The sequence below is a fragment of the Orbicella franksi genome, chromosome 6 (genome assembly GCF_964199315.1).
Source record: "Orbicella franksi chromosome 6, jaOrbFran1.1, whole genome shotgun sequence".
In the NCBI taxonomy this organism is placed as follows: domain Eukaryota; kingdom Metazoa; phylum Cnidaria; class Anthozoa; order Scleractinia; family Merulinidae; genus Orbicella; species Orbicella franksi.
This window is the reverse complement of record NC_138150.1, coordinates 12,331,608-12,354,107: the sequence shown is the minus strand read 5'-3', so window position 1 is coordinate 12,354,107 and position 22,500 is coordinate 12,331,608. Positions and strand designations below refer to the sequence as shown.

General features: G+C 40.5%; 1 protein-coding gene and 3 pseudogenes across 4 annotated transcripts in view; 2 read left to right on the top strand and 2 right to left on the bottom strand.

Annotated features, from left to right (window-relative positions):
* Positions 1-22,500, top strand: part of LOC145489642 (4-aminobutyrate aminotransferase, mitochondrial-like) — a 129,110-nt gene that overhangs the window by 11,396 nt on the left and 95,214 nt on the right. For 2 of the 3 annotated variants that reach the window (XM_081468665.1, XM_081468666.1), the window contains exons 2-3: positions 7,268-7,371; positions 10,777-10,806. In XM_081468665.1, coding sequence (XP_081324791.1) covers positions 7,268-7,371; positions 10,777-10,806 — 134 coding nt within the window. The remainder of the gene's footprint in view (positions 1-7,267; positions 7,372-10,776; positions 10,807-22,500) is intronic. The other variant, XM_081468667.1, reaches the window with a different exon arrangement.
* Positions 385-1,134, top strand: LOC145489680 (alpha-protein kinase vwkA-like; annotated as a pseudogene).
* LOC145489709 (uncharacterized) lies at positions 1,719-6,777 on the bottom strand (annotated as a pseudogene). Its single transcript, XR_014049620.1, has 5 exons — positions 3,269-6,777; positions 2,925-2,932; positions 2,751-2,842; positions 2,412-2,581; positions 1,719-1,914 (listed from the first exon to the last, which is right to left on the bottom strand). The product of XR_014049620.1 is annotated as an uncharacterized LOC145489709 (transcript).
* Positions 10,831-18,389, bottom strand: LOC145489623 (uncharacterized; annotated as a pseudogene).

The window sequence follows — 22,500 nt, the reverse complement described above, 5'->3', positions numbered from 1 at the left end:
ACAAGTTATGTGACAACACTTAAGAGCTTAATGCTGGTGCATTAAAATATATGATCACATACAGAGCTTGGTTTTGGCAATATTGGTTTCACCCGCCCGAAATAAGGGGGTTGGGGGGGGGGGGGCATCAGTTTCCACGGTAATTTTTTTTTTTAGGAGAAGGGGTGGTGGGATGAATATGGTGAAAAAGAGGTGAAAAATGAATTTGCTTGGAATTGTTGCAAGCCATTTGTAATAAGCTTATAATTTTGTTCTTTCTCACTTTTGCTAAAGACCAAAAAAACAAGGTGTGATGACAATCCAAGGAAAAAGGCTGTGTCAGTACCAAGCCCCAAAAAAGTTTGCTCAAGTAAATTTTACCCTAGGAGTTTGTCCATCCAGGATATGCTAAAACTAGGGAAAGTCATCTCCAAGAAAAGTTCCACTGTCATTAGCATCAATAAGTTTGATTTTGAACACATGCAATGGTCCAGTGTACCAGTGGAGGCAGAATTCTTGGTAGCTGAGACACCATTCGCTTCTGGATTCCGACAAGCTTTCAAGGCCACTAGCATAACAGAGGGATTCAAAGAAGTGACATGGGTCGTCAAGAAGTACCTCAGGAGTGCCTTGGAAATAATCAAAGCAACACAAGAAACTGAAGAAAGTCATGCAAAGAAGTCAGTGCAAATGCATTACTTGGCCTGCAATTTTGCATCCCAAGTGAAGGAACAAATTGAAAAAGAGTAGCTGATGGAGTTTGGCCCAACATTTGAATATAAAAAGGTATTCATGGGTAAGACAGACAGTGGGGAGTTCGTTTCAATTGAAGAGTACATTAACGGTGATGTTATTAAGTACATAAATAATAATGGTGAAGTATGTGAAAAGGGTACACTTTGTGACAAGGCACAGGCCTTTGTCCACTTTACTTATGAGAAATCTGAGGGGAAGCTTATTGTTCTTGACATTCAGGGTGCTGGGTACACACTATATGACCCTGAAATTGCATTGTTAGATTTACTAACTGGTGATGGTACATACCAATTCTGTACTGGGAATTTGTCTGAAATAGCCATGAAGAAATTTTTTGAGAAACACCAGTGCAACAAGTATTGCAAACTTCTAGGACTTACGTTAGTACCATTATAGGTCACTTAATAGTTAGTACCATCATAGGTCAAAATAACATTGAAGGATATGTGAAGGACATATATGTGCACGTTAAATAAGGATATATGAAGGACAAGTTATTCACTGTTCCTGTTGTTGTCTAACATTGATTTAATTTTTTAAATTGCAATCTTGCTTTTTGTACTTATTTACTCCGAGTGTACAGCCAACTCTGATTGTGTTGTTACCTTATGTTATTATCATATTAAGTTATGACTTGAATGTTGCTGATAAGAAAATGAGAGGCTTATTCTGAACAAACGTTTTGCAATAATTTTAACATTGTTACAGTTTTATACTAAATGAGAAATATAACTGGATTGTTGCTTTTTCCAAAATGAGAGACATATTTGGAACAAAGGTTTTATAAAAGTAGGTGATATGTTATATACATTGATATTGTTACAGTTCTTGCATTCCATGACAGTTTACAGAGATTTACAAATAAACCATATGGATAACATATTCCAGTTAAATTATATACATTGATATTGTTAAAGTTGTTGCATTCCATGATAGTTTACAGAAATTTACAAATAAACCATATGGATAACATGTTCCAGTTAAATTACACTGAAAGTGTGAAGTTCTGTTTTAAATACATACATGCATCTTTCCATTCATCTGCTTTAATGGTATCATTATCAGGAATGATGTGCTCACATTCATCCCTAAATTCTAGAGTGAGGAAATCATCTGGAATGCTTAAAACACCAGATTCAGTTGCCACCTCCTTGAGTTGTTCCTCAGTAACTGGTAAACCTGAGCAAGAAGTTAATGGCAATTATATGAATACTATTATCAATCACTTATTTTGCTTTCTCAAACAATAACCCTTTGTAACATGCATTAACAGGGAGGTTAGAGATCACTTCAAATTTATACATTTACTCTCTGTTAATATCCTCAGGCTTGGATGTCAAGAGTATTGTTGCAGGGTTAATTTCCCTTCCCAGAAAAATGCTCCTGAAAGGAAGACTTATTTCTTTTCAGAAGGCAAGATATGTTGACCGATCAATATTATGTACATACAGTGTACCATTGAACAACCACCAAAATAAATTTTGCCTTTGGATCAAGACCTTATATACTTAGTTGTCATGGGGATTTCATCAGGGAGCAAGAAATAAAAGACTGCCAGTCGTAATAGCCCCTGAGATTGCTGATGATGTTTAATGTGAACTATTAATTTCTTGAATGAAAGTACTGGATCCACATTGTAAATTCATCTATAATGCACAGGATACTTTGGTACATACCACACTCTTCAAGCCCATAATTCTCAGGGAAGTTATAGATGTGGTCTGGTATACCATCTGGAAGTGCAGTGTCTCTCTGTGCTCTGATCCTGTGTGTGTTCCACACTGTTTCTCTGAAAATGTCTAACTCCTTCTGTATAAGAGGTACCATGATGAAGGCCAACAGCAATCTGCCAAAACATTAAATATAATGTTGAAAGCGGTCATGACAGGATACTTCTGTATGCAAATACAGTAAATTATGTCAAGAAGTAGATGACATTCCTTTCAATGACATACAGCGAGAGGTACAAAAAGTTTCAGAAGATAACTGCTTCAGATCCAAATTATTGTACATACCTATCAGAGTCATTGTGTGGGTCATAATGACCTTGATCTTTTAGCCAACGCAAACCATCTTTAAAATACCTCTCCATCCTTTTGTGCAATTCCTTCAATCTACAAAATAGCAATTCCTTTCAATCTACAAAATAGCAATGTAACATAATATTTTAATTATCTGACCACTACCACTTTTTTCCCTTTTTTTTCTTAAAAAATGTCAAAATTTTTACACCATAGTGGGAAGTTTCAACAGCATTTGCCCTAATGTTCCAAAACAAAAACTGGGCTATAGCAATAGCTGTAGTCAGATGAATCCATTATGCATATTGCATTTTGGATGCAATATTATTTATGTCATGTTTGTTTGTATTCTGTGTGTAGGGGGTGGATGGGGTTGGAGGTGTACAGGAGGCAGGCAGAAGTGGGAGGTTTTGACCCCCTATTGCCTATTCCCTCCCCACTATTCTAGTAAAATATCCTGTTCCCAACTCAATCTCTACCAATATCAAATTTGCTTAGGAAATAAACAGAGCACTTCCATACCTGATTTGAGGTAGAAGGGCCATATATGACTGTTTTGTGAGGATCCATATCATTGTGGTGTCTGCGAAGGAAAGCGTGCATTGTGGCCATGGTCCCTGTTTCGGTTCCCTTATCTACCCTTAGCATCGCAGATATGATCTTAGTTTCATATAAATGTTCAAGATACCATCTTCCAATTAATTTAGGATCATGATTGGAAACCCAAACTTTCAACCATAGCAGCTTCCTACTGGCTGTGTCCATGCACCCATACACTGCTAATGGAAATGTTGAGTTTTGATAACCCATTAACTTGTCGTGACCATCGAGAGAATGAACCCAGTTAGAACCACGTGTCATGAAGTTTCCTTTTGTTCGCTGTCTCTTGACTCTGACATTACCACGGGCTTCGAGACCTTGTGGGTCCAGTTCAGACATCACATCGTAAACCTGGTCTCTGGTAACATTTAGCCTGTGCTCCAATCTGATTTTCTTGTGCAAGGCTCTGTATCCCAGCAGCTTACCAGGACCTTTAAGCTCCTCTTCCACCGCTTCTTTCACGTCCTGAACTTCGACACTCCTGTCATTGCAAAAGATGTTAAAGTGACGAAGCCTTCTGTCAAGGGAACGAATACTCCATGCATATTCTGGAAATTCGCGTCTGACAAAATCCAGTGCTTCCGATCACTGCAAGCCTTGCTGGACATATTTAGTTAAAACTTCTTTTAGGTTATCGTCATCGGTCCAGGTAGACTCACGGTTATCTGCCATATTTGCTAATAGAATCGCAGGCACAGAACTTTGTAAGCGCGAGTAGCATGATGGTAGTGGCAGTGCTCGGCCACAGTGAAATTCACTTTCACTCACACTTTGAATTTCATTTGAAATTGATTTTATATTTCACTTTGAACTGTATTTCCATTTTAGTTTAACTTAACAGTAAAGTGGTTTTATTTTTACAACACAATGTACTTTTAAATTCATTTAATTTTACTTCATGTTTTATTTAGTTTTGTTTTTATTTCTCAGTCAAACTAACATTTATTACACAAAAATATATGATTTTTTTACTGGCAGTTCTCAGCCACCATAGGCATGAGAGTTAGTGTACGTTGATACAGACACTCAGATAATACAGACACTTTCATAAGTCCCTTAGGCATCCATATTAACCAAGTTAATCAGATCTAAACTGAGAAAAACTATGCAAATGTCAGAGTGAGGCAACAAGGTAAAGACATAAAGCTATTAAACTGTACTGGAAAAAGAAATCAGATAACCTTGAGGAGAAGCCAAGAGACGTCTGCAGAACCTTATGCCATATTTAGGTACAAAAACATCTACGAAAACATACAAGATTAATCTTAAAGTTGATGGAAATGGCCTCAAAGATGGAAAATGGGTGAATGGACTCCATTGCTTATAGAAAATTACAGGCCCATTACTGTCCTTTCTGCTGTGGACAAAGTTTTCAAACAACTTATTGCCAAACTGATTAACTCAAGAAGGTTTGATAATGGTCTCGAGAAATGTATAACAGCTTACTGTAAAACCCACAGCTGGGAAACTGCACTCATTAACCTTATTGAACACTGGAAACTGGCTAAAGGCAACAAACAGTCAGTACAAAGTATGTGTAGCTTTTTCACGCAACAAGAAACTTATCACATATTGAATTGCCAGTTTTCATGTGATGTCATCATTTTCCAAAATAAGAAATTACCAATTCTTCTTTTAGCTTCATCAGATGTCAGCATTTTCCAAAATAAGAAATTACCAATTCTTCTTTTAACTTCATCAGATGTCAGGTCCTACCTTCTAATAACGTGATGTTTTGCAATGTTTAAGCCCGACAGGGTTCCTCATTATGTAAGAGAGCATGTCTGAATTTCCAAGTTTATATGTTGTGTGACATTAAAATGGTGCCTGAGGCCCAACAAGGCTCTCGAGTAGTATACGTCAAAAAGATGAGTTATTGCTCAAGATTTTGCTAACTAAACAGTTCTTGAAGAAGTTCTTGATCATCGCAGTCCTATGCACAACTTAAGCAGTTGTGAAAAAATTCAGGCCTGAACGGGATTCGAACCTATGACCTCTGCGATACCGGTGCAGTGCCCTACCAACTGAGCTATCAAGCCAACTGGGAGCTGGTCACATTGTGAGTGCATAATATACCCGTAGATGATGAAGAATGCAAATGAATATATGAAAGATCATATATTTGAACTGCAGAGAAAGATATGAAGACATGATTGATCATCACAGTTATACACACAACTTAAGTTACTTAACTTACACACAAGTTGTGTGTATAAATGGGATGATCAATCATGTCTTCATATCTTTCTCTACAGTTCAAATACATGATCTTTCATATATTCATTTGTGAACAGTTCTTGCTCTAGAAGAAGTATTAATTTCAATGTGTCAGAGTTCTAGAGTATTAACTTTTCATTTCAATTTTAAACTCAATGACAGATTCTGTTACTTTATGGCCCCCATGTTTGGGTCCCTCCGAGGGGCACTTAAACATGGCCACTCCATACAAAGCTCTATAAATTTGAGTGAAACACTTTTCTGAATAAGGCGCAAATTAAAAGCCACAGACCTAACTCATGGTGAGGTTGTTTATATATCAATCATCTATCATATCCCAGCCTCTTGACTTAATATATTGATTTTCATTTTTGATGGCGTGACACTGCAAACCAGCCATAGGCTAACCACTTCCATTTTATTAGGTATAAAGGCATTTTTAAAGTTAAAATTAATGAGTTGCTTTCCTTGGTATGCCAACTTCTATTTGGGTCCAAAATTAATCATTTTGCAGTTCCTGATATTACTTTAACCTACTACTATTTAAACTGAGTACCAGTCAAATGAAAGTTTATGGTCTTGCCTTGAAATGTGGTCCTTAGAACTTGACTCTTGATACTTGAGGCTCAAGTTTTAACGTTTGAGTGTGTACTTTCAAGCTTTGAGACACTTGAAGAATATTTTTGATAACCTTGAATAGGGATCTTTCAGTATACCGATCTTTCTGAGAAAATGTATTTCTTGAACAGTTTTTGAAAAGTAGTTCTTTTGAACAAGTAAAAATCACCATCTACTTCATGAACTTAGCTAGTTACCGGTAATCAGCTGGGCCATTTGAATTTGAAATTGAAAAAGATTAAATAATCAAGTAATGAATACTTAAATAAGCCATTCGGACCACAAATCACTGCCTTTGGTGAGTTTACAACTGGCATAATTTGTTTTCTGACAGTAAATAATACATTTTCCAAGCTACTACTCGGAAAGTTTGATTTTTGACCATATATCTTGGGCATTTGGTGTCATCAAGCTACAAAACATTCATTCCCAATGATGCAGGCTACGTGACTTGTTGTCAAAGAAATCATACAGTCATGTATACATGTGACTACATTCACCCATAATGTAATTTACCCCTGCTGCAGGGAGGCCAAATTGGTGAACACAGTTGTCCCAAAAAAACTTCAGTACAGACTGGATTATGATTATGATTATGATTATGATTATGATACACAATTAGAACTGTGGAATCCTGCATTTGCATAACTGCATTGATTTGTTATTTTGATGGCTACTTTGACAGGATATTTAACAAATTACATGTAGATGTTTGTTGAATGGCCCAGCAATAAGATGAAGCACCCAGGATAAATAATTTTGCCAATTACATTTTAAATTCATGTTGGGCTTAATTCAAGAGCAGAAAAGAAAAGACAAACATTTGAAATGTCAGCTTCATAAATTCACTAGGGTCTGTCATGTACCTTTATCAACTTCAAGTAGCTTGATGTTTCACTTGTTGCTGACACAGCCCATCAGTTTCTTGGGAAAGTTATACCTTTGTTTAGACATGTCACTTGTTTCATTGTGCATTATAATTCCCAACGTTTATGCTGTTTTACGAGTCAAAATTTTGTTATTTTAATATTGAGAAATTGAAAGGTGTATTAATTTATTATGCATGGTTGTTTTAGTACACTGTAGTTTGCAGGTTGTAGCAGCCCAGTTCAGCTCAGGACCTTCTCAAGAGTATGACAAGCCAGTATTAAAGACCTCGATTCCTGGACCACGCTCTAAGGTGATCTCTAAAATCCAGTAAGCCAGTCTTGAGAACAAGTAACAGGTGCTCAGTGCACACATGTATGGACTTCTATTTACATGTACCGTGCAGCTCAGAAATAAGTGAACCATGTGCCCACAATCTACATGTGCGTTTTTTCATATGTACAGGTTTTGCATATACACGTTTGGTCACACACATACGTATGGCCATATGTATATGCATGTATGTCTCTTTGTTATTCATTCCCCTATTAATTAAACAAACATTAAAGTTTACAAGTTAATGCGTTATTGCCATAGGCTTTAGCAGATGTCAAACCCTAAACAATCCAAGTTGTGCACTCTGCACTGAATAGTAATGTAAATACTGTAAATAAGGCATGGTATTCAAATAAACTAGTGAGGCAATCTCATATAGGGCAGAGTGCAATTGATAGCTATGGCACGGTACTCGGTTCACTTCCAGTTTATATCTACCTTGGTAGTCTGCTAGGGTTTTTTCCCTTAGCAGTGTGTATGTTTCAAGGTTGTATTTTCATTCAAGGTCCAAAAATTACATACAATTACTATTGGTGTTTTACGTTGATTGTCGTTCCTTTTAAATTCAATAATACGTTGAAGCAGCAAACTTGACAATTAAGCTCTTTGCGCCAACTTTGTAACTTGATACTTTTGTTTTCCTCGTAAAGGTATGTAATACGAAACCCTTGTTTTCTCCAAAACACACGGAAGATGTGCTTGTTTTTTGGAAATAAATGAAAGAAAGTTAAATATCTGATGTAGTGGTACGAGTGCATGCAACATGGTATATAAATAGAGGATATTACATGGCGGCGAGAAGATATGAATTTTATGTTCTCGTGGCAAGAACAATATCTCACTCATCTGCTGCGCTCACTTGTGAGATATTGTTCTTGCCACTCAAACATGAAATTCATATCTTCTCGCCGCCATGTAATATCCTCTATTTATATACCATGTTGCATGCACTCGTACCACTGTACGCTTTCTGGTAATCAGCTTTAAGTGTTCTTATGATGTCGACTAAAGTAGAACCCTCCATATGTGAGATCATCAAAGGATATCTTCAGTGTATCTTTCTTTGATACATTCTTGGAGCTTCTATCACAACGATTTATGTAGCATTACATATTGTAATTACATCATTCAGTAGATCATTCTAAACTATTCCATGGCATGATAGTATAACGTTCTGGTTCTTTTGGTTGTATTTGGCACAAATTGTTTGTTCTTTGAATATGGCATTTTTGAAGCGTCTTTCCCTAGTTCTATTTGATTGAAAGGAGTAAATTGTTCTCCAGCTGCAAAATACTCTCTCTTTTAATATTATTCAGTCAGTTAATTTTCTGCTAAGTGCCCAATTGCAAAATGTTTGTTTCAGCTAAGCCTAGTCTGAGGTCAGACAGGCGTATAGATCGTTTTCACTGTCACGCAATAAAAAAATAAATCAAAAACCATTCAGTGGATAAAGTCAAGAAATTGTGATCTTATAGGAAATAGATAGAGGAGACACTTCTCCAAGTTATAAGTTTGTGCGTTTTCCCAGACTGCAGATATTTGTCAAAATGTTTTGCATAAATTTACAGAGCCCAGTATGGAAACGCCATGTTGGTGCACCTCTGTGGTACACCAGTATGGTGGCCAGAAAATAGTGTAAACATCTGCAACTTACTTTGGCTATCTAGGCAACTGATTATCTGCACTGAACAAACAAACATTTACACATTAAGCACTTTTCCTAATGATCTAACTTCTGAAAAAGCTTAAAATCATGAGATAGGTATACGTTTTTCGACAAATGCGATTGTAGCTTTGTGTCACGCACTGCCATAACTCTGAAATTCAAAATAGGGTGGTTCTCAAACAAAGCACACTATTGAGCTGTAACATTGTAAACAGATATAAATTTACCCCCTCTTATGCCTGATGGGGATAAAAACTTTTGTGGCTCTTTAGTTTTTCGATTTTAGAAAATGATGACATCACATGAAAACGAGCTATACTGTATACACTCAGTCAAAATAACAAGTTAAGATGATTCCCACAGAACATTCGAGCAATAATGGCAAAAATTAAGTTACCAAAAAAGCCCTTGTGCCATGGTCATATTTAGAATACAGTTAAGAAGAACTTATTGAGACTCGTGAGGGAAAATTGAACTTGAAGTTATCCATATTTCAATTAAAACAGACTTTTTGCATTAGTTAAAAACACAATAGCACATGCTTCAAGTATTCTTATGAGGTTTGACATTAACTTTCTTGAGAATGCTTGAAAATTTAATTGCAGGGTCACTTAGAAAAATGAACTAAAGTGAGTTGTTTTTAATGGTATTCCAAAAGTTACTGTGCTATGAGTAGATTTTTAGTAGTTCGTATAGTGTGATCATCCGGGTGAGTGTAGTTCTGAAAAGAACTGTTGTTGGTGACTGATGTTTCGACAATCTGAGCGGAAGTCATCTTCAGATTCAAGTGAATGGTGATGCCAACAATCACATTGCTGTACATCATCAACTGACAAACCACAGCATTGACTGGGACTCTGCTCAGTGCTTAACCTACAGTACAAACTATTTTCAACGACTGACTCTGGAAAGCTGGTACACTAACCTAGAACAAACTCTTAACAGATGTCAACAACTACCGGTGCCTTACAAACGACTTATCCATGACAGAAATGAAACCAACAAACGGACTTCTAACAGACCGACTTAACAATACACGGACCAAAAACCGACCTATTTGACTAACAATAGATGGATCGAAACCCACCAATGACTGATGACAAACTTTACACTAGTCTTCCAGCCAATACCATCATGGCTATACTGACCAATCACATTCAACGGACCAGACTTATAACATCATCGACTGACAAACACCATTCACTTGACTCTGAAGATGACTTCCGCTCAGGTTGTCAAAACTTCAGTCACCAACAACAGTTCTTTTCAGAACTTCACTCACCCAGATGATCACACTATATGAACTACTGATACTCCTGGGTTCAAACCATTTACTGAGTAGATTTTTACTAAATTAGTTCTGCAGTTATTGCTTGAACTTTGAATGGAATCTGTGTTAAACTCTCTCTCTTGCTTTGTGGCAAGCTGATGGTCCAACTCCCTTATATCTGAGCTGCACTGTATGTTTACTTTCAGGTTACAATGTAGGTTGAAGATCATTTTTAGTTCCGTGCAGTTTATACTAGTTTTTACTAGTAGCCCCCAAAAAAATTGATCCCAAGGAATGAAGCATTGTTTTGAATTAGCTTGCTTACAGAGTAACTGCAACAATAATTTTCACTTTTTTTCAATACTAATAAAAAAAAAATTATAAAAAAAAAATTATACTCACTACAGTGTAGGGTAAAACTGATTTTTATCTATTATCCTTGATAGGAGCTGCTAAATGAGCTGTCACAAATGCAGGTGAGCTGTAAATCTTTAAAAAAAAGTAGCCAGTAAGAATGTGGATCAGTTTTTTAAATTTTTGATCCTTGTTCAACTGATCAACTACCAATCAATAGGGCATTTGCAGAGCCCAATAATTCCAACCAAATTTCTCAGGTAAGTTTTACTTCAAAGTATCTTCAGCAACTTAGTTTTAGTGGAGCTGCTTATCAAGGGAGGGTGGTTGTGTTCATGTTTTTGGGAGGCATTTGTATTCAATTTGAGGGTTGTCCAATACTTGTGACTAATTTTGCAAGTCAAATGATAGAAAGATGTAGATAACTTACAGACTGCTTTCAACACACATCTCTGAAATGAAAGAAAAGTTCGTGTCCCGAGCAGGATTCGAACCCACGTCTCCCTGTATACTAGTCGGTTGTAGTGGACAGATATCGTGCTTGACTAGTATGCAGGGAGATGTGGGTTCAAATCCTGCTCAGGACACAAAATAATTTTTCTTTCATATCAGACACGTGTGTCAAAAGCTGCCTGTAAGTCATTCGCATCCTTCTGTCACTGTTTCTAAGGCTTTCCTGGTTTCTAGTCTACTTCTTGTGCAAGTCTTGAAGGTTAAAATTCAAGTGGTTTAACTTGAAAAAGTTGTAAAATCAGGTTTACCATTTGTGCAAGTGGTTCAGGTGGTGATTGTTATACTCCTCATAGAACTAATATGAAGTTAGTACTTTGAGGTACTGCATCTTGCACCAGTTAAGAAGATAAGGCAAGAACCAAGGCACGACCGGCTCGTGTAAGGCTTTTAATCAAACTGGGATAAAACTAACAGCCGAGTAACAGTAACAATATGGCGAACACCACGCTACGAACAACAGATAAAACGCATGCTGAGTCCTAGTACCGCTGACCGGTACTGGTGTGACTTCTTTCTTCTTGTTTCATAAGTCTTTTCAATGCAGTAAATACATAAAGCAAAAAGGGGCATAGTATGCCACATAACAGGAACCGAGAACATAGTGGAATGTACTTGATGCTAACTTATATGCAAGGGAAAGTCAGAGTTCAGTGACATAATCTACAAAACGCGTAGGAGGACGGCGGACACGTGAGGATCTCCATAGGTCAGGAGTGGGAGGGTCTGCTGACATGACTGCATTTTCTAATGGGGTGTCATCAGGGCATGACGGCTGTGTAGCTGCGTCAACCACGGTATGGTCAACAGGAAAGGCACAGGCTTGTTGTGTAACACAGTGAGAGCTGTCAGATAGCTGATGTGCTGAAGAAGAGATGGCATCAGGGGTGTCAGGCAGAGAGGGTGGAGGGCACGATGTGGCACCAGGTTCGTCTTCATCGTCTGAGTTGTTACTGTGACGTGTGTGGGGAACACGTAAGGGGTCGGCCAAGTCAGATGGGACCTTGAAGCACTCTGATAGTTTGACACGGTATGATGAGCTGCGTAATTGGGATCCAATGAACTTTTTGATGTCACAGAACGGTGGTTCTATGGCTACAACAAGGTAGCGGTCGCGGGCTCGAGACTTGTTCAGGTCAGAATGGAGGTACACTAGGTCACCAACATCAATCTGGGGAGTAGGGCACCTTTGCTGCACAGGGGCCTTAGAGCACTCACTGTGGGGGTGGTTGGAGAGGCGCTGCTTGTGCTGGAGGGTAATTAAATGGTCATCGGCAAGGGGTAACTGCTTGTTTGAAAACTGGTCCCGCTGTGTCCACATTTCTCGTGAGGATAGGCCACGTGAACGGATACGAGAGTTCAAGGCAGAGGTCGCTACAGCGAGAGTGAGGGGAGAGACAGCACCACCAAGAGGCTCCTGACGTAGTAGTTCTGTTTCCAACTCCTGGACAGCTCTCTCAGCTATGGGGTTCTTGTTGGGATTTTTGGCCTGGCCAAGCTCAATTGTAATTCTGTGCTTCTCTAATAGTGGGTCGTTGACTAGGGCCTTAAAGCCAGGTGCAGGGTCAGTACGGATCACAGCGGGTGGACCATCCATAAGGCGCATTTCCAAGCAGAGTTTGACGATGGCATTGCGTAATGTTTGGTGCCGCTCATCTTCAAGCAATAAACTGGAGGAGTAAGAGTTCACAGTCTCCTGGAGGACAAAGATAAGCTGGCGAGAGCATTTGATGACGTCTGCTGTGAAGGACCGACCGATAGCGTCAGGTGGTGGCAAGGTGGACTGGTCAATACGTGCGGTTGGAGAGTTTCGGAGTGCTGCACAGGAGTGGCATCCATCAGAGACACGAGAGACTGCCTTGTCCAGATCGAGGGCGAAAAGATAGCGTTTGACGACCATCTTCAACTGGTGGCAGGACGGGTGGCTAAGCTGAATGTGAAGAGCGGTCAAAAGGCCATCCAAGGCTTGGCGGGGGACGATAATGCACTCCCTGGACGGTGACAACAGTTCATGACGCTGCACAACAAGGAGGCCATCATTTGCAATTGACGCAACTTGTAAATACCGTTTGACGTCCTTGATGTTAGTCAGTTTCTTGGAAGGTCTCGTACCCTGGACAAGGTGAGCGTGTGTCCAGCGCAGGTCTGGGCATTCAGACTGAACAGCCAACCAGGCGGGCCGGCTGGTGAAGGGAAGGCGGACGCTCCCTTGGAGGATATCTTGAACAGACACGGCTCGGACAACAGAGTCGCTAGTTTGAGTGATGAAAGAACACACCTGACAAGTCTCGTTTTCACAGGGGGCGGCGTTTCGGCTTGCAAAGTCTGACGGGAGGATATCAGCACCTGAGACGTGCCTTACGGAAGCCTGGTAGCGGCTTACGACAGATAAGAAAGTGGAACTCCCCACGGCAGAGCTTCTCGTACGCTTGGACGCAGGGCTTACTGTCAGTAAGGATGCAGGCCTTCTTGGATGACTGAATAAGATACGGTCTGAAGTGCTTAGTAGCAGCCGCAATGTAGAGGGCTTCTACCTCGCATGGAAGCCACGTTGTCTGGGACCCCCGCAACTTAGCGCTGAAGAAACCGGAAACATGTAACTTGTCTCCGCGCGTCACGTAGAGGGTAGCACCTAATCCTGGGTCCCTGACAGCTCCGTCAGTTACAATCCATAGCTGGTCCTCAGGTCTGGGTAACTTGATTGTGAGCGCAGATGAAAGGGCATTCTGAGCACTATGGAATGCACCTTTTAGATCATCAGTCCAGTTTATGGATTCCTGGGAAGGACGACTGGCTGTTACAGCATCCAAGGGAGTGAGGTAACGTGAGCACCTTGGGATGACGCAGGAGAGGACCTTGTATGCCCCAATGAAGGATCTCAATCGACCAACAGTGCTTGGCTCAGGGTACGCAGCGAGGGTGTTTAGGCGGTGGGGACTGGCGGAGAGAGCCAACAGTCCAGATCCAGCCAAGAATAGTGGTGCTCTTGGGACTGATGATGGTCTTGTGGGCAGACAAATGCAGGTTACACTTGTGTAGGGCTTGTAGGACCTTCTTCCAGTTGCATAATAGCTCTTGGGGTGTGTTGCCGCCACAGTATAGATCATCCGCAATTTTGGCCACGGATCCATCTTGTAGTAAGGGGCCTAGGACGTGGGACATAGCCTCTTCCAGGGCGGTTTCCAAACCGGGCATGCCCATAGCGGAACGAACGTAGACTCATACTCCTTTAAAAGGAGTGGCAACGCCACAGTACTTCATGGACTCTTTGGCCAAAGGGATTTGATAAAAGGCACTTGTTAGGTCGGTGACAATGATGTGTGACCACTGGGCGATGAGTCGTAGGGTGGAGTCAACATCAGGCAGCAAAGATGGTTGAGGCTTACTGTATCTGCCTACGTCAGCGAAAGCAGTGACAAGACGAGAGCCACCATTGGGCTTCTTTACCAGGAAAGAAGGATTTAGGTATTCAACAGTGATACCAACATCTTCGGGGCGACGGAAGACTCCGAGTTGCTCTAGGTGGTCAAACTTCTCTTGGAGCTCGACGAGTTTATCTCGTGCATATTGGGGGAGGCGACCTTTCCGCTGTGGTGGCTCAACAGGGCCCATGTTGACCTGTGCTTGGTAAGGGCCTGCGGATCCATTGTAACCAGGGAACTGGGGGTCAAATACGGAGTCGTACTCTCTAAGCAGGGATTGGAAATTGGCCCTGATGGCCTGAGGTAGGATGCTGTCTGGGTTTACCTGAACGGATGCGGAGTGACTGGAATTAGAGGGTGGTAACGGACGCTGAGCAGGAGACGGGCCTGGATCCTCTTTTGGTTCGAAAACAGGACTGACTTGGCAGAAGTGTTCGTGACGCTTAAGTGTGCGAGGCTTGGTTGACAGGTTTGGTATGCGTATGGCCCGCGCAACACTTGAAATGACACTAGGCTGCGGCCACAACTGGGATGGCTTGAGTTTATGTGAACTTGGTGCATCAGTACAAGGCTCAAGTGCATACTCTGAATCAGGAGGAGCATCGTCTGGCAGCTGTACTTCCAAGAATTCTCCGGGCCAAACAGTCTTGGAAGGAGTAGGAGCACGGAGAACAAAAGCCCTACGAACAGTTGGGAGGGGGCTGGGTGGAGACTTGGACCCATACGTGTAGACAGACCCATTGCCAAGGAGCACCTCTCTCTTAGCAGGACGCACAGCAACATCATTTGCCTCCATAAAGGGGGTCCCGGCGAGTACTTCAACATCAAGATCCTCTATGACAAGACCTTCGAACGTAAAGTCTGTGTTGTCGCGGGTGAAGGTTGTTCGTATCTCACCGACCACCCGAAGTTGAGAAGAGCCATCAGCCTGCTGGACGGACTGGGCACTTGATATTACAGGACATCCGAGGTGTTTCGCGGTAGAGTGACGGATCATATTTCCAGTGGCGCCGCTGTCAATGGTGACGCGTACAACACGGTGAGCATGAAAGACATCCATATAAGGAGACTGACGGGTCTGTACACGGTAGGCTACGACATCTGGGGTAGGCAAAGTGGGATCAGGAACTGGAGGATCAGGGTCGAGGTCGCAGTCCGTGTCTGGTTCGTTGTCGAGGATGCCAATGATCTGTCTCGCTTTTACCATGAAGCGCCTGTCATTGTCAGGGAGGAAGGTACACTGACTGAGGAAGTGGTTTGTGTTAGAGCGACCGGCTTGCTTGCATAAGGGGCAGACCTTGTCCTGACGAGGTTGTCTGGTGCGGAACTTAGAGTTACTCCTGCCACCCGGACGGGGGCTACGAAAATCGTCAGCTACCGCTGCACGCAGGATCCTAGCGTCATCGGAGGTGCGGATTTCCTCAAGGAGAGAGGTGAGGGCTTGTGAGATTCCTGGCTTAATTGAGGCGAGGGTGCGACATCTCAACTCCATGCCGTAGCGCTGCTTGACCAATCGAGGAAGGCTGGGGTGAATGAGTCGTAGCCAGGCAAGGACGACGAAGTTTTCGAGAGTGGGAGTAAGTTCCTCATCCTCTGAAACATGTTCACCATGGTGGGTTAAGCCATTTGCACGAGCAAGGAATCCTCTACAAAGGCCATGAGGCGTTGGTACAGGTCCTCAGGGCACTCATCTGCCGCAAGGTGTATGTCAGAAAAGTCGATAAGTTGTGCGCCGGTGACCTGGAATCCAAAGTCTTGTCGAATAGCTTGCCAGATGAACTCAAGAGAGGTTGAGTTTTTCACCAGCGTGCTACGCAAAATAATAGGGCAGTAATTGGCGATTTGTCCCAGCATCAGCTCGAGGAAGTTGGTTTTTTGACGAGCGGTTAAGCGTCGAGAGAGTGGTACAGTTTCGCCATCGTTTTCGAGTCCTCGAAGCGGTTGGGCTTTGGTCTTTTTCAACCATGTAAAACCATCCGTGAGGAAGGGGGCGAAGTTGCTGTCTAAGGATAGTGTGTACAGTAGATTTTGCTTCCAGTTTTCAAAGCTATTGATTGTTTCCACCTTGGAGAGGCACCACTGCTTCGGTGCGCGGTGAGTAGACACCATAACACACAATGTAGAACTCCGGACGTGTTGTCACAGCGAAGGATGCACTGTTTTGGCTCACGCGGTCGAGGCAGAAAAGAGGCTTTCTACGGCGAAAATGCGGCTTGGGTTGAACCGAACGCTGCCACCACGCCAGTTAAGAAGATAAGGCAAGAACCAAGGCACGACTGGCTCGTGTAAGGCTTTTAATCAAACTGGGATAAAACTAACAGCCGAGTAACAGTAACAATATGGCGGACGCCACGCTACGAACAACAGATAAAACGCATGCTGAGTCCTAGTACCGCTGACCGGTACTGGGGTTGATTGCAAACACTTGGAGTTGTTAGGAAGGCTGGCCTTGTCAACTGACATGTAAGTTGTGCAACTGGTGAAACTGTACCGTATTATAAATATGTAAAAATGTTCAGTTCAATTATCAGGAAGGGACCTATAACTGGTAATACTCGTTTAAGTCATTTAGCTGGAAACTGTATCTCATTGTGGACACTTGGAAACTGCAGCATCTACCTTTTGCAGTGATTGTGACAAAGGAGCATACAGTAAGTTTCTTTTGGAGAGTTAGTTAACAAGGCTGCTGTGTGAAGGTGCCTGCAGGTTGCCTGAGGCGACTAGGTTATGACCTGTGACCTGTGTCCTGTATTTAAGCACTGCAATGTAATTCATGAAGTAACACGTGGTTTCTGTTTTGACCTGGCCTTTTACATCATGGCTGTGTTTTATCTCTGAAGAGCTTTGTAAGCTTTATAAGCATAAAGATGTAATTATGTGAGTTTTTTTTTTATTTTTCACTTATTGCTTGCTGTCATGGACGGTCATCTATTTTGCTTACTTTGTGATCAACACAGTTATATTAGATGTCTGTTGTCAAACTTTTCAGTTGTAGTTGATATTCTTGTTTTTCGGGCAGGCTTTGTAGAAGGCTGAATATTCATTTTTGAGTTATTTTTTTGTAAAAAAAAATACCTCTTAGTCGGCGTGTCGGGTATGTTACGGGTCAATGGGTGAGTGAGTGAGTGAGTGAGAGATGTATGTATGTCACACCAATCAGATTGGATCTACTATGAAGAGCCAATCAAATTTCTTGTTGTAAAGGTAAATGGTATGTGAGAAACACAAGTACTTTAATAATTGAAAAATAAAGAGTGACGTGTATGTTGCCGGTTTGTGGTTTTTAGTCCAGTTTGGAGGGGAGTGTGACAGTTACATACGTACATTGGGTTGTTTTATAGTGCATAATTTTCAGTGTAATGGTGGCTAGTTATGAACGAGATGAGCCTTGACTTTTGAAACAGTTCATGAGTAAGTGGTATGCAAATGGCACGAGATATTTTTATTTTTAGTTACAAAGGTAACTTGATACTTTTGTTTTTCACAAGGAATAAATTCAATCAGAGGTCACGAATCATCGCTTCTAGTTCTTAGTACATGTTTTAGAGGAGATGAGGCTATTTAGATTTGAAACAGTTCTAACGTTTACCATAGTTAGTGCAGGTAATGATTGTTTTGTTCTTGTTGCATGCGAATATAATGAGATATTTCTATTTTTTAGTTACAAAGGGTAATTTGACACTCTTGTTTTTCACAAGGGAGTAAATTCAATTAGAGCTGACAAATCGTCACCACTTGTTCCCACGAGATGTTTGCTATCTTTAGTTACAAATGGTAACTTAACACTTTCGTTTTTATATGGGAGTAAATTCAATTAGAGCTGACAAGTTATCGGCTATTGTTCCCAGGATATTAAACACAAAAGAAGCTTTCATTTCTGGACGGTTTTTACGTCTCTTCAGTAGCAGTTTAATATTTTTATTTGATGGGCATTTTATGACGTTCTTTTCAGTCCGATATTTTTAAACGTAAAAAGTACAAAAACTGTTCAAATGTTCTTTGAAGACTGCGTGGCACCAAGTTAAAGTGCAATTTAATTAAATCACACTTTCAACATGTCAGAGAGGTTTTTTTTCTCTTTCTTTCAGTTTTCGGCGAAGTAGTGTTGTTGCGTTGTGTTGTGTAAAAAGGGTAAACTTATGACTCGTATAAAATGCAAAAAGTTCCCTTAACTTGAGTATTTTTGAGCAAAAATTCCTCTTGGGGGCTGGAAGGGCTCCTGAGGGGGTACTCCCAGAAAAATTGGGTGGGGGGGGTGCGGTCCGCTTCCCAAAACCCTTACCCTATTTATGACCAAAATCTGCGATATTCCTTACCCTATTTATGACCTGACCAAAAATTCGAAACCCTATTTACGACCTGACCCTTAAATCAAAACCCTGTTTCAGACCTGCTTTATAATTAGCTCCCTAGTTCAAACGAATGTTCAATTACTGTAAACATATAAATTTGTGAAGGGCTTTTGTTGATTTTCTTTTCAATAATGATGAAAAAGTGGCTTCTTCTTAAAGCATACCCATATCAAGGCTAGAGTGCAAAAACCATACCCTATTTATGACCAAAATGGCCAAAATCAGCTAAAATCGATACCCTATTTATGACCAAAATGGCTGAAAAACCATACCCTTTGGGGCCGCACAGACCTATATAGCCCATATAAGGAAGTCCCCCCCCCCCCCGGGAGAAGGGCTATGTGATCGGTGAGTGAGGGAGTTATGCATGTGCGCGTGTCAGACCAATCACAGTGTGGGTTGTATCAAAGAACGAATCAACTTGCCTGTTAGAAAATAAGATGGTATCTGCATTAATCTGGAGACGTGTCAGATTACTGTAGTTTTTTCAGTCAAACATTTTATGGCTTACTATTTAGTTATCTTACCATTACCAATGTAACATCGTATGTACATCATCAACTCCCAGTTTCTTTCTTGCTGTACATCGCAACCAAAAAAACTTGTCAAATCCACCAAATCATTACTGTAAACAGTTCCACGAATGCTCCTATCTCCAAGACTTATAGTTCACATAAAATAACTCTCGCATGCCTTGCGTGCCTATGTTTATCTCAGCATGTTGTCTGCTGCAATATTTGCTCGATTGTGGAGCAGTAAGGCAATAATTTTTGTTGCCATAATTTCCATGCTTACCATTCTTGTTTGGTGAAACACGAGACTTCTCATGTCGTGCTGTACCTCTTCCTTTTTGTATTCTTTGGCGGTTCCTAACTTCTGCAGCTGTTTCTGTGATTCTTCACATAGTCTTCATAGTCTTCATATTGACTAGTTGCATTCTCACAGTGTCAACAAAATATTAATTTAAATAATATTATGTTGTTCGGGTTATGTATACCACACTGGCATCATTATTGCTCCAGTGATTTAGTTCAACATGTCACTTAACTGGTGTTTATTTTGTAAGTACCATACAAACTTGGTGTTGCCTTAATCACCAGAACAAGGATAAAACTTTAATCCCTTGTGCTTAAGTTGTAGTTAAACCTGAGACAAAATATGCTGGAAATTTCTGGTAGAGTTTTTTGAGCTCCTGTATGCTATCTACTGCATTATATTTAAAGGAGTCTTTTTCTGATCTTAAATTGGTTTCATCAGTTTAGTAGAATACAGCAGAGTAGAGTAGAGTCAAGAGTAGAGTAGCGTAGCGAAGAGTAGCATAGTAAAGAGTAGAGTAGAGTATAGAGGCTATTAAACAAGTCTTATTATTATCGTGAATTTACACAACGCCATTGCCTTCACTCCTCTATCATACTTTGCTCCACTCAAGTGTATGAAACTCTACTCTACTCAGCTCAACTGTGGCGAGTAAGGTTGATGTCACTGCAGAAATCTCACTCATCTCTAAATTGTTGCATTGTGAGACTTTGAGTTTTTTTTTTTTTTTGCAGTACCGATGTTACTCTGCTCTGCTCTGCTCTGCTCTATTCTACTTGACGCCACTCTACATTATGCTACTCTACTCTACTCTATGCTAGTGTACACTACTGTACTGTATCCTACTCCACCCTGCTCTAGCTACACTACTGTAGTGTACTGTACTGTGCTGTGCTGTGCTGTGCTGTGCTGTGCTGTGCTGTGCTGTGCTGTGCTGTGCTGTGCTGTACTTTACTGTACTGTACTGTACTGTATGGTACTCTATGCTACTCTAATCTATGTTACTCTACTCTGCTATACTTGGTGGTACTGTACACAACACTACTGTACTGTACTTTATTGCACTTTACTCTACTGTAGTCTACTGTATGCTTCTTCAATTTCTCAGGGGGTGGGGGCACTCCCATATATAAGCTATATAGGTATAGACCCATTTCAGTAATTCCCAATCTGGAGGACAAGACAATGGATGTTCTCTCCCCTGAGAGAAATAAACCTTTCAAATGCAAAACAATCTTATTGTTTTGTTCTCCAGATTGGGAATTAACTGAAAGGGGTCTATATGCTGATGTGAAGGGTATGGTTTCAGTCAGTTTAGTCTGGGATAGAGTTAAGAAATCAGACAGTTTTGGTCTTGAATAGGGTATAATTTACTGGAAAAGTAGGCAGTGTATAAATAATTTTTCATAATTTTGTGCGTGCAGCAGAAGGTAAGCTCTTTTTGTGTTTATTTTATAGATGGGGTTTAGCTTAGACACGTACAGAGCAGCAATTGAGTTTTCAACTGTTTTGTCACTAGTACCTGTAGATACGTTATTTCATTTTCAATCTTATCTGTTGCTACTGTATTTTGTTTGTGCTATTGTCAAGTTCTGGTAATCTTAGTCTTATATTAACTTCTTGCTCAGCTCATCCAAATCCAGGTCCAAATAATTCTAATTTTTCATCGCTCATTTGAACGTGAGGAGTATTAACTCATTGACATGTGGAGCTTTTTGGCAAAAACGCATTTTTTGGACATTTTGGGAATTTTCAGCCTGGATATGAGGCAAATTAGCTCCATTCTTCTCAAAATGACATTTGTAACATGACAGCAATCAATCAATCAGTCAATCAGTCAATTAATCAATCAATCAACTTTTATTGTGCACTATTTACATAATTAATTTACATCAGTATTTTAAAATAAATACGAGAAGAGAAATATATGCCAGCATGCCTTTCTTTCCCTTAGCATCGCCTTTTAGGACAGTTTTGCTCAGACATGAGCAAAAATCAAAATTTCTAGATTGAGTTTGGACAGGAGTTTGGACAGTTTTTTAATTTTAATTTGTTTGCCTTTCCTTTATCTCCTTTTCTTATCTTTTTGCTGCAGTTGTTGACCTTCTACTGGGCTTGCTTAGCTTCCAGTTTAAGAATTTCCAATAAAGCATCATCAAAAAATTCTTACCACAGAAAATTCTCACCGCAGTGTAGCCAAGTGTAGTTGAGAGAAATTTTGCTCAGAGTTTTTCACTCAAATTTCGGAGCATTTTTGTGCATATTTCAGGCTCAATTGGCCTAATCACTGTGATCTGGGTATCATTGGAAAGATCTTTTCCTCGTGCAGAACTGAGTGCAAGTGATGTCAATTTTGGTCAAAGGTGATGACGTCAGAAGCGGAACAAAGGCCAACACTTGTCTTGGCCAGTTACGGTGGGCACAGGCGTCAATGGGTTTTAACCCATAAATTAAATTAAAATTTTTATTGACAAGTTGAGTGGAATTTAATGTTTGGCTTGTTTACATGGCTTTGATGTGTTTGCATTTTCTGAACCTTGGTAGAATCCAGGTGTAGCAAGTGATTCTATATTTATTTCTGGTTATAGTTATCCCTTGAGAAAAGCTGGAAAGGTATTTATGTCAAGGATCACTATGCTGTGAAAAGATGCAGTGATCTGGGGCAGCCTGGAGCTCCTATAATTTTGTCATTCTTTGTAGACACCTAATCAGTCAG